Source organism: Chelonoidis abingdonii, chromosome 19, assembly GCF_003597395.2.
Source record: "Chelonoidis abingdonii isolate Lonesome George chromosome 19, CheloAbing_2.0, whole genome shotgun sequence".
NCBI classification, from domain to species: domain Eukaryota; kingdom Metazoa; phylum Chordata; order Testudines; family Testudinidae; genus Chelonoidis; species Chelonoidis abingdonii.
This window is the reverse complement of record NC_133787.1, coordinates 9,458,894-9,471,029: the sequence shown is the minus strand read 5'-3', so window position 1 is coordinate 9,471,029 and position 12,136 is coordinate 9,458,894. Positions and strand designations below refer to the sequence as shown.

The 12,136-nt window shown below is 37.6% G+C and overlaps 1 protein-coding gene across 2 annotated transcripts in view; it reads right to left on the bottom strand.

Annotated features, from left to right (window-relative positions):
• Positions 1 to 1,857: 1,857 nt before the first annotated feature.
• SLC7A6 (solute carrier family 7 member 6) overlaps positions 1,858 to 12,136 on the bottom strand; it is a 37,983-nt gene continuing 27,704 nt past the window's right edge. For both annotated transcript variants that reach the window (XM_032767730.2, XM_075073609.1), the window contains 5 exons: positions 7,533 to 7,636; positions 6,422 to 6,518; positions 6,004 to 6,153; positions 4,818 to 5,001; positions 1,858 to 3,836 (listed from right to left, as the gene is read on the bottom strand). In XM_032767730.2, the coding sequence (XP_032623621.1) occupies positions 3,745 to 3,836; positions 4,818 to 5,001; positions 6,004 to 6,153; positions 6,422 to 6,518; positions 7,533 to 7,636 (627 nt within the window). In that variant the 3' untranslated portion in view covers positions 1,858 to 3,744. The remainder of the gene's footprint in view (positions 3,837 to 4,817; positions 5,002 to 6,003; positions 6,154 to 6,421; positions 6,519 to 7,532; positions 7,637 to 12,136) is intronic.

Below are 12,136 nucleotides of genomic sequence, written 5' to 3'. Positions count from 1 at the left end.
AGGTGGTAGAATCTCCATCTTTAGAGCTATTTAAAGTCCGGCTAGACCGCACCCTGGCTGGGATTATTTAAGGAAAATGGTCCTGCCTTTAGCAGGGGGTTGGACTAGATGACCTCATGAGGTCCCTTCCAACCTTTTGATTCTATGATCTTTTATGGGACCAACTGTTGGTGAGACAACCTTTTGAGCTTACACAGCTCTTCAGATGTGTGTAAAAACAACCTCTTCTCTCAAACAGAAGTTGGTTCTGTGAAAGATATTACCTCACCCACCTTGTCTCTAATATCCTGGAACTGACATGGATACAACACTGCATACAAACCTACTTCTGTCAATATCAAACTGAAATTCAGGTTTATGTGGTGTATAACTTGTGAAGATTGGCCACAAACATCAACTCACATTCTCTGCTAGAGCTCTAGTGAAGTTACACTAAAGCAATGTCAGGGACTGAATTGGAGACAAAAAGTAGAGTTCAATAAATCACTCAAAGAAATTGCGACTTGTGTGAGTGAGATTAATGTCTTTAAGAACTTTGAGTGATTTATTGAACTCTATTCTTTGTTCCCTGATTCAGTTCCTGGCATTCTACAATCAAGAGTAGTTAGGCAGCTAGTGGGGTAGCAACAGGTGCAGCATGCATGTCAGTGGTCTAGCAATGTTTACTAAGCCAAATATATAGCAAGTGTCAGCTATGATTTTTGGGAGAGCTGTCTTGGGGATTAGCACTAGTGTCACTTTAGGCCATGAAAGTTTGAGAAATTATCCTCTAACCTCAGTCTGTGGAATTTGGAGGTCAGCATGGCTTTTGGCCATTATCTAAAACTAGGAAAAGGACTTACTGCCATTGTATATAAGACTTCTGAAAATGCAACTGTAGTCTAGGATTAAATACTAAAGTCTCAACCCTCATCTTACAAGTCTGCCTCAAACTCATTTTCCTATCCTATCTTTGAACACTGCCTGCTGCTAATTCACTCCTACTCTCCCTCCCACCCCCATCATCCTTCCTCTGTCAGTATTTCCATAGCATTACTACTTTTTTCCCCTTGCATTTAAGTACAGGAGAGCCTATGCAGTGGCTAATAGGACACTGATTAATTTAAAATCACAATGAAAATCATTGCATTTATTAGAATTTCTAGCTTATAGCACTGACTGTGAGGAGCACATAATTCCCATCACTGGAAAGGACTTCAGCATAGTGGAATTTGAGACTGTATTTTTTCATTTAAAGTTCAAGCCTATCCTAAGCCCTCACAGAAACTATGCACAATGTTCTTAATAAAACCACAGTGTGTTAGAGAGACCTTGAACTACCTATTATAATCCTTTAAACAAATCTCAAATTTTAAATGTATGGAATTTCCCATAATAGTACATTGGGTTCTAATAAGCCACAGCAAGATGTGTTAAATGCCACTTTTTATTAAATATCAGGAAAACAAGGAAAAGGTTTGAGGTTTAAATAAACTCCTGGACTGGACTCTGCTTCAGTTTACTAGGAATAAGATGGTAAATTAAATGTACTGCTTTCTAAATCTAGCAAAAGCCTGCAAGTTTACATAAAAAAATAAAACCACAATTGAGACAAGGTAGAAGTTATGGCACACTTAAAATAAGTGCCAGAGAACTAAATACCTCTCATGTTGTTTTAAAATAGTTAGATTTTAGACTCCAAAAGAGCGAGCCTTTCAATTCAGCATGCTGTGGGTTTGATGGGATTTTAAACCTCACTTTTCAGCTACAGAGAAATAAACTAGAACCTTACAATCTTAGTTATTTTCTATTCCATGCTAATTTACCTAGTTTAAAAAAACTTTTAAATAAGTTGATATAGATACTAAGTTTTTTCTACAAGATTGCAAAACAGGGTCATCACACTGTGCCACAAAGGTGGCAGAATACAAGACCCATTTTTGCAGCAGTATTTCATCTTAATTTAGCTATAGTTGTGACAAAATTGGTTTTATAGTATTTGAATCTCTCAAGCACAGGCAAATAAGCAGACACGTATTCATATTGCACCACAGGACTATAGTTTGCTGTCCCGCTAATCATCTCCAATTTTGAACCTCTACAAACAAGTGATAACCAGGTGTTTCAGCTCTCAACTTAAGTGTTATATTTACAATATAGTCAAACATTGGTATGTAAAGTGTCTAGAAGCAGACCCAGCAAGAAGGTATGATTAGAACCCCAGTATCTTGAAGGTGATTTGATCTTTACTACAGTAGTACAATTATTTCTAGCATTTGTTACTAACCATTGAGGTGAAGTAATAGCACATCAGATCAAGGAAGTATTTTCCCTTTCCCCACAATGTTTCTCACAGTTGAATTCTATGTATAGATAGATTTCTCTTCTGTGCCAGTCACTATTATACATCTAAATTTTCAAACTGAGATGACAGCCATGGTATTACATATTAGTTCTACTATAAAGTCTTTATAATATGTAAAAGTACTGCCTCTGGTGAACAGTATGGAAAATCAAACTAAAATGTCTAGTCTCTTTGCTGTAATTTAAGAAACTATTAAATAGGGAAGCTTAAGTTTTTGCCTCTTAAGTATTTTACTTTTTGGGGTTCTATTTGAACCATTTAGAAACAAATCCATCACCACAAAACCGGTAACAATCCATATGTAAATATTAACATTTTAATCACGTCTAAGTTTTTTCTGTGGAAAGGCAGTTTGGACCATGTGAAAGGTGCAGAACAGCTTTAGAGATTGGAATTCTCTCTCTGCAGACCCCACCACTTTTCACTGAAATGATAGTTTCTAGAAGAGAGAAAGGATAGGGCAATCTTTATATGCCGATTCAATCTGCTGCAACTGCCAATGACAAATGTTTGTTATGGATGCCTGTCTACAGGGGTAAAGGTCAGATTCCCAAGCAAGTCACTTCACATAGGCCACTGAGCATCCATCAGATATGAATGGCTTTTGGTCACTTCTGACTTGGAGTAGTTTTCAACTGTTCTTAGGGTGACCAGAGGTCCCAATATTTACTTGTTTGTCACGCGTCCCGCCCGATGTTCAGTTGGGACGCAAATTGTCATAATATTTTGCCCTCTGGTGCACAGGTGGAGGGGGCTCATGCCCCTGACTCTGCCCCCTCCTTGCCCTATTGGATCCCTCCCAAAATCCCCACCCTGGCTCCACTTCTTTTCCAAGCATGGGAGGCAGAGGTGAGCTGGTGTGGTTGTAAGGGCAGGGCAGGGAGCTGCAGGTGGGAGCTCAGCCCCTATCCATTTTTCCTATGCTCCAGCAGCTTGCTTATTTATTAGCTCTGCCGGTGTCCTGATATTTCATGTCTCTCATCTGGTCACCCTAACGTACTTAAAATGATTCATTATTCTGCTACCTAGTTCTCCAAAGTATGTTTAATCTGATCACTCAGCTCTACTATTCTAGAATCTGTTTCCCTTCTTACTACTTAAATCCCATTTCTACGAGATTTTCAATTGGCCTCAAACTATAATGAATAGTTCAGACATTGTTTCCATATCTGAAGTGACTGGCTAATGATTACCCATAATAATGTGAATTGACACTACTTCAACTACAGATCATGGGAGGGAGTATTATGCACCCAAGCATCCCTCTTCAGTAATAGCTGGTATATCTGTTCCTGGCTCCAATAGTTCTTCAGTTGCCCCATATTCTCTGTTGATCCTCTTCTGTTCCTGTTAGTAACTTTCGCTTGGTTCTCTGCTGTTTTTGGAACTGCTTTAAATTTTTAGTTAGATTTGGTCTCTAATTTCTTACTTTCACTGTCCATCTCTGTCAAAACACTGTAACAAAGCACCTGGGTGGCTTCAGTGATAGCACCTGCATAGGAAATTGAAGATAAACCAGGTGAATATCCAAGTAACATCATCATAAAAGCAGCAAATTATTTAAACAGAACTTTAAGCCAACTGGACTACATATAGATCAGTGAAAATTAGTCTTGAAGTGTGTTCAGTTCTGTTTTTTTTTAAATATACATGAAGGATACACTTGCAACACAAGGTAAAGTTCCATTGTTGATCTAGTCTGATTTTTTTTTAAACAAACCAACACTATGTTTAAAAGATGCCCTAACGGTGACATAGTTTTTTCTCGCAGGCACTCGGTAGGGTATACAATGCACTGAAATTTGTTTTCCCTGTTAAGAGAGACAGATAAGGCTTACAAAGTAAAAGCTCCAAAGAGTGTGGGAGGGGGAAGGGCTTCTGTATACATTTAAGAAACTGATATGGTTTGATAACTGATCCATGCACTGACCGATAAAGCCATGTAACCGATTTCATTTAACAGTGGATTTATGAACAACCACTGTGGGAACTTTTACTAAACTGTAAAAAACAAAGCAGTAGGCTGCAAGAGAAGATTGAGTAATCCTTAACTGGACAATTCAGCAAAGGGATACTGACAGCCAAAGCTCCAGAGAAGATGATTTCCCCCACACCAGCTTTGAATAGCATAAAAACATTACATATTTTCAAGCAGCTGATCAAGCTCCAACTGAAGTGAAGCACGACAACATGTTTGCTTGAGTCCAGAAAGATTTAGTGATTTTAGAATTACAGCCAGCCTTCCTTTTGGATTTAGATTTTTCAATGTGTTTGGTAAGATACAAATATAATGAGACTGACAGAAGCTATAAAATATACACTAAAAGAAATGTAAAATACAGAAAAATAATGATTTTTTTCCCAGTCACTGCCATTCAGCTCATATGTGATCACACACAAATTTAAAATTTATTGCAAATGTCTTTATTCAAGTCTAGCAAACAGTGAAATCTCCCAATTTACATGAGCTTACCTAAAATGTTGTTGATAAATGGAGGCCTTCTGGAAATGGGCAAGTAGACTCCAATGAAATAGACTGGAATTCCAGATATAGCAATGCCAATTCCGATCAATGAATTAATGGTGTCACTATATAGAGGCACCACCACCAGAAATACTGAGCATATACAGAAAGCTATTGGGAAAAATAGGCTCAACTGTAGAAAAGGAGAAAGAGATTAGAACATTCTTGGAATGCTTTTGTATATCAACAGTTACGTGCATTCTGATGGGAATGCAATTTTCTGTAATTGCAACTTTTAATACATAACATTTTTCCAAATCAAGTTTTTCATTTCCATACACACAACAGCACAGGGTGGACTTGTATTTGGCTAGTTAGAAACATGTTACGTGGATACAAGGACAACACTCTATACAGCAGAACCACAGAACAGAAGCTAAGATTCACATGTGCGATAGTTAAGATAACTATGCAATGTTGAAAGTAGCTTTTCACTGCAGCAGAGTGGCTTTTAGATAAATCCACTGCACTGAGACATTGCCCTTCAGGAGTCAAGAATGGCATGGTTAGTTTAATGAAGTGCATTAAACTTTACCAGAGAGAGGTGCTAAAGGAATTACGAATTCAGACATACCACAACAGCTAGGGTTCTGTGGCCTGCTTTGTGCAGGAGGTCAGACTAGATGATCATATTGGTCCCTTCTGACCTATGAGTCTATGAGCTCCAAAGATAGCCTTGGTAGCAAAAGTGCTACCAGCATGATTAATTTGCCCTCCCTAACTTTCACACAATAGTGCTGGGGCTAAGGAGGAGGGGAAGAGAGAGCCATCATCCATTGACCTATAATCCAAAGAGCAAGAGTAGCTCCTGTTTTCAATCACATGAACCATTTTTCAGATGGCAGAAGGATGGACTAGTGACTGAACTGAAAAAATGAAGAGGAATATCAGTCAGTCATCTTCACCTAATAGTTGAGCCAGTCTGCTAGAGCAGGAATATGTACTGAGCACTCAACAGCAACACATGGCATTTTACAAAAATTAAGACATGGCTTGTGCCCTGAGAGTTCACAGTCTAACACTTCAGACATAATGCATATGGGTTCAAATTTCAGACAGTGCTGTAGGATGTACTGGGGTAGGGGAAATCTTAAAAATAACCTAATTCTGCTTACATTAATTCATTAATTTGTACCTTGAGAGGCCTGGGTCGATCTGGTTCCTTCCAGCGGAGGTATAATTGCCCAGCTATTGATAGTCCCACAAAAAACCAGTAACTGAAACTGAAGTAGTTAATAAGCTGGAAGACATCTTCTACAGTCAGATAAATAAGGGCCATAGTACACTGTTGGAAAAGAACATGAGTACCATGAAGAACTATAAGTGTTCTTCAAGTCTGTTTGTTTTTTTGCTTTGCACATTAATGTCATCTTTCATGCCTGAGACTAATTAACTGTTAATTCCGACAAGTGAAAGATCATTTAATGTAGTATTCAATACAGACCTTATCTGTCAATGAACTCCAACCCAAGTAAAAAAACACACCATTTTGGATCTATTTCATATCCCAAACACTTCCACAGAGCTTAAAAGCAGCAGCAGCAGCAACTTACATTGAACAGTAGTGCTGGTACAGGTGTGAACCTCCCTATATGGATCATGGACAATAGATCAGGGAGATGACCTTCCCGGGATCCTACAAAAAATAGCCTGTAAAGGACACAAGAAGTAAATCTTGAGCCAAGGAAAGAAAGACAGCTGTGTAAAAATATGCTAGGAACAACCTCAAAGAAACCTGCATGTGTATTCAACTATTCTAGTACTCACTCTATGTAGGTCTATATAAGTAAATCTCTACACATTTACAATAAAACAACGCTAAAGGTAAACTTCTGTGATTACTGAAGTAGGTTTTCATTGTTATGAGGCAGAAACCATCCACAATTACAGCTGTATAACGTTAGTTAAACATTTTGGTACAATTTTAAGTATTGACATCAAGTTAGTAATTTTCATGATGTAACAATGAGAAATGATTTATGATCAGATCCTGAAGGAAGTGACTGTACATAAGAATTTCTATAAATAATTCTAACAATGTTCTAATTTTATCTATCGTATAATTTCCAAATAACATTTCTTTCCAGTAGGGGGAGGTTAAATATGCATGTTAATGGACAAAAGATTTTATAAGAATTATAAAAACTCTTTTGAAGCTTGTACTGGCATTGTCTGTGGTCAATTAATAGGAGAAAATTTCCATGATATCGCTGAAGCTTTAAAAAGACTGTCATACCAATTAAAACTTTTAAAGCCTCACACACAAGGTCATAAATTTAATACATTTTTAAGCTTTAAACATAGTATTTAAACAGGAAAACAAGAAAATTAAGTTATTAACTCCACAAGAAAACTGGAGAATAATCCAATTCTTCACCAACAGCATGAAACAATGTTGTACTAGGTAATCGACCACATTTATTATACCTTACAGTGTATTGTTCATATTGCTATGCAGTCACATTTTGCGAGTGGGAGGGAGGGAAAACAGGACAGACTAGTGATTTGGAATATATGAACTAAAGTCTATTGAGGACAGTTATTTTACTGTGATATTCTTTAATGGCACAGACATTAAAAGTGTTCATTGATTTTATGTGTGATAAACTAAGTCGGCCAAGAGTGCTTATGAACATCTTAAAACAGAACCAAAATGTGTATTACCTAGATGATGCTAAAATTGATGCATTAAGTCCACCAAAACATGAAACAGCTACAGCAACAGGAACTGTCCAACTGAAAATGCCGAACACCTTGTCAGCAAATGTCTAATGAATGAAGACAAGGGAAAAAATTAATTTTTGCAATGGCAGGATATAAATGGAACAGTAAAATTAAACCTGTTTTAATAAGATTTGTGTGGGAAAAAACAGCATTTAACACGTACATTAGTAAGCTTCCACAGAGCTGTATAAATTGGCAGCCATTCCTTTCACCTATTTTAGTTATAGTGTCAACACAAAATGAAGCTCAAGTCAGGCAATTTAGTTTGGGTTTACTGCTCAGTGAACCCAAGAAGTCTTCTCTTTAAGCAATTCACAAATAATTATGCTCATAAATACAAAACAGATTTCTAAGTTGGTTTGGTTTCTCTGGCTTACCCACATAATATGCTGTGTAATACACCTTAATTATATAAAGTAAATATAACAGAGTCGCTTCCAGAGCGACAAATACATACGGCTCCAAGGCGAAAAACATACAATCTGAGATCCAAATAAGGAGATCGTATTTCAGAAGGCAAAGCACGACTGGGGGAACTTCTCCCCAAAACCCTCCATCACATGAGCATTTCTATAAAGTTATTGTTCTCGGAGCCAGTCTATAATCCTTATTTTTCTTTTCCCTTCTAATCTCTCCTCCTGTCCCCAACCAGCACATTCTGTCCACTAGGCAGCCCTTCCCCTTCTTTGAACCACATGGGCTTTGGTCCTACAACACTGTAGCTGCAGAGCAGCTGGTGTTCTGTTAGCCAGCATCAGCTTCCTCACTGCTGATGCTGCCAGACCACTTACATGTCATTGCAGTGATCGCCAATAACAGTGACTCTAGAGCAAGGTGGCCAGGAGCACAGGATTTCTTAGTAGGTGAATGAGCAGAAGCCTCCAGATGCCAATGCTCTGGAAACTATCATGCAAATGTTTAAAAGCAGAATTTGCTAGAGAGTACATTGGATAACGTTCTGTTCAGCATAATCGATTTCCCCCAGGTGAAGGAAATAGGATAGAATCTCTTAGAATATCAGGTCTCAGAATATTTAAAAAGTGGTTTAATATATAATGAAAAACAATTACTTAGATACAGTAGTTTCTCTCCCCCCACCTGGGTCCTGTACCTTTAACTTTTCTCTTTTGGGATATGTGCTAGGGGATGGAAGGGGAGCTACGTCCCACCCCTTCCCTCTCTCCCCACCGCCCCAAAAATAAAATTCCCTTATCCTCCCAGAGTTGTGTTTAGCTGGGAGGGGAAGAAAGCTTCCATATTTGCAATGAAGGCTATCAATTAGGGCTGTTGATTAATTGCAGTTAACTGATGTGATTAACTCAAAAAAAAAAAAATCACAATAAAAAAAATAATCGCACTGTATGTTAAACAACAGAATACCAATTGAAATTTATTGTATTTTGGATGTTTTTCTACATTTTCATATATATTGTATTCTGTGTTGTAATTGAAATCGAAGTGTATATTATTTTTTATTATAATTTTTACAGTGCAAATATTTGTAAACAAATCATTTTTCAATTCACCTCATAAAAGTACTGTAGTGCAATCTCTATCATGAAAATGCAACTTACAAATGTAGCTTTGTTTGTTACATAACTGCACTCAAAAACAAAACAATGTAAAACTTCAGAGCCTGCAAGTCCACTGTGTCCTACTTCTTGTTCAGCCAATCGCTAAGACAAACAAGTTTGTTTACATTTACAGGATATAATATTACCTTCTTATTTACAATGTCACCAGAAAGTGAGAACAGACATTTACATGGCACTTTTTTAGCTGGCATTGCAAGATATTTACATACCAGATAAGCTAAACATTCATATGCCTCTTCATGCTTTGGCCACCATTCCAGAGGACATGCTTCCATGCTGATGACGCCCGTTAAATAAACAATGTGTTAATTAAATTTGTGACTGAACTCCCTGGGGGAGAACTGTATGTCTCCTGCTGTTTTACCCACATTCTGCCATCTATTTCACGTTATAGCACTCTCGGATTATGACCCAGCACATTTTGTTCATTTTAAGAACACTTTCACTGCACATTTCACACATAAGAATCTGAAGTGCCTTCCAAAATTTGAGAGGGACAAGGAGCATGCTTTCAGAAGTCTTAAAAGAGCAATACTCCGATAAGGAAACTACAGAACCCGAAATACCAAAAAAGAAAATCAACCTTCTGTTGGTGACATCTGACTCAAGATAATGAAAATGAACATGCATTGGTCCGCACTGCTTTGGACTGTTATCAAGCAGAACCCGACATCAGCATAGACGCATATCCCCTGGAATGGTAGTTGAAGCATGAAGGGACATGAATCTTCAGCACATCTGGCACATAAATATCTTGTGACACTGGCTACAACAGTGCCATGAGAACACCTGTTCTCACTTTCAGGTGACACTGTAAACAAAAAGCAAGCAGCATTATCTCCTGCAAATGTAAACAAACATGTTTGTCTGAGCAGTTGGCTGAAGAAGAAGTAGGACTGAGTGGACTTGTAGGCTCTAAAAGGTTTAGACTTTTTGTTTTTGAGTGCAGTTTTTTTTTTTACATAAATCTACATTTGTAAATTCAACTTTCACGATAAAGAGATTACACTACAGTACTTCTATTAGGAGAACTGAAACACACTATTTCTTTTGGTTGTTTACAGTGCAAATACTTGTAATAAAAAAAGTGAGCACTGTATACTTTGTAGTCTGTGTTGTAACTGAAATCAATATATCTGAAAATGTAGATAACATCCAAACATATTTAAATAAATGGTATCCTATTATTGTTTAACGGTGCAATTAATCACAATAAAGTTTTTTAAATCGCTTGACAGTCCTACTATCAATTATTTCTTTATTGAATTTTATCAAATGGCACATTACTTCTATTATACCATTTTCTGGAGCAAACCAGTAGTGATGGCAGCAGCTGCTTAGTGTCTTTCATTAAATCAATCAGTTGCTGCACTTAATCATTCTACATCATTTACAGGCTACAAATGCACACTTCTTTTTATATCTATAAAGGAAGAACAACTAGTTAGTATCCAAGTGACAATCGCAGCACACAACTAGTTGCAGGAGATATCAAGCTTCTTTGTTGTACATACAGTATGTATTTTTTATTCGTATTATTTACATAGTACATATGTAGGTGTACATGGTCATCTAAACATTTCCAGTAATTCCTCCCCAAATTGTTTCTTAGCTTTCTTCTTCTTCAGCCTCAAGAGCAAGATACCAAATGGCAAAAGCTGCAAAAATTAGTCCCTGATTCCTGCGTGTTTTCTGTCTTTTCAGTCATAAATATTCATTTTCACGCCAACAGTGAACCACCAGCTGTTAGTATTTTGATCCCCACAATACACCCTTTTCAGATGGCTTTTCGCTTATGAATCTATGGACTAAGCAGGTCACTCAGAATGGGTAAATATTCAATACTGCACTTTGTTCATAGTGTACAAAGACACCTGGAGTTAAAGGTAGCCTGAAATATTTCTAATTGGCTTCTCCTCAATCACCACCTAAAGCAGCACAGAATGCTTCATTTCCTATCTTCCTCAGATAGCTCTAGATGCAAGTTATATCACATCATGGCCAAGGTATGTGTTGTTTAAAGAAATGTCATGAGGCCCAAGTTGGGCAAAATCTGAACTAGAGTTTCAGGTTTATTTTTCTTGTGAAAAGGAAAGAAAAAAACCCTAAAGTTTTCATGTGACTTAAAACTTTCAGCTACCAAAACCAGATCATTTTAAAAACACAAAACAAAGCTTGCCTATCCTCGAGTACCCTGTCCAAACTTCTAGACAGCAAAGTGCTTTCTCAAGCATTTAAGTAGTCCAGCTACTTTAAGAATCTAAACTTAATTCTGCTTACTAGGGCTTTGGAGCGGAGCCCGGAGCTGGAGCAGCTCCGGAGCAGTGGAGCTGCAGGTTTTTGCTGGAGCTGGAGCGGAGCCAGAGCACAGATCCAAACCCCTGCACTTACTGCATGTGATGACCTGCAGTATAAATCAGAATGCATTCTATTTCTATGTAACTCTCAGCAAATTTAATTGAGCATCAGCACAGAGGAATGAATTTCTTGATGTGATGTGCCAGTGCAAAAATGTATTCATGCTTACAGAAATCTGCACCAACAGGTTAAAAGTTACTCAGGGCTTAACTACATGGCGGTGTAATACGTTCTGTGGGAGCGTGATTTCTAAAAAGCACTAACATGCTGGACTTGAATTGGTCCATTCAGATTTTGCTGGTAGTAGTGCTACGTTAAAACACACTAAGGGACCTTTAGTGTATAACAGAAAGGTCTTAATGCACAGCAACTTAACGAGCTTTAAAAATCACCCCACCTTACAGCATGTTATCCCACTGTGTAGACAAGCCCTTAGTCAACTGTGTAGGTAAACTTAAAGTAGCCTTTCCTTCTTAAGTCTCCAGAAAAAAACTGTACACAGTGGCATAATTCCAACATTATTAAGCAGCCACAGAGGAAAAAGTGAATGCAAAAAAAGAAAACATTTGCTTCTTTAAATGGTCAGATTAA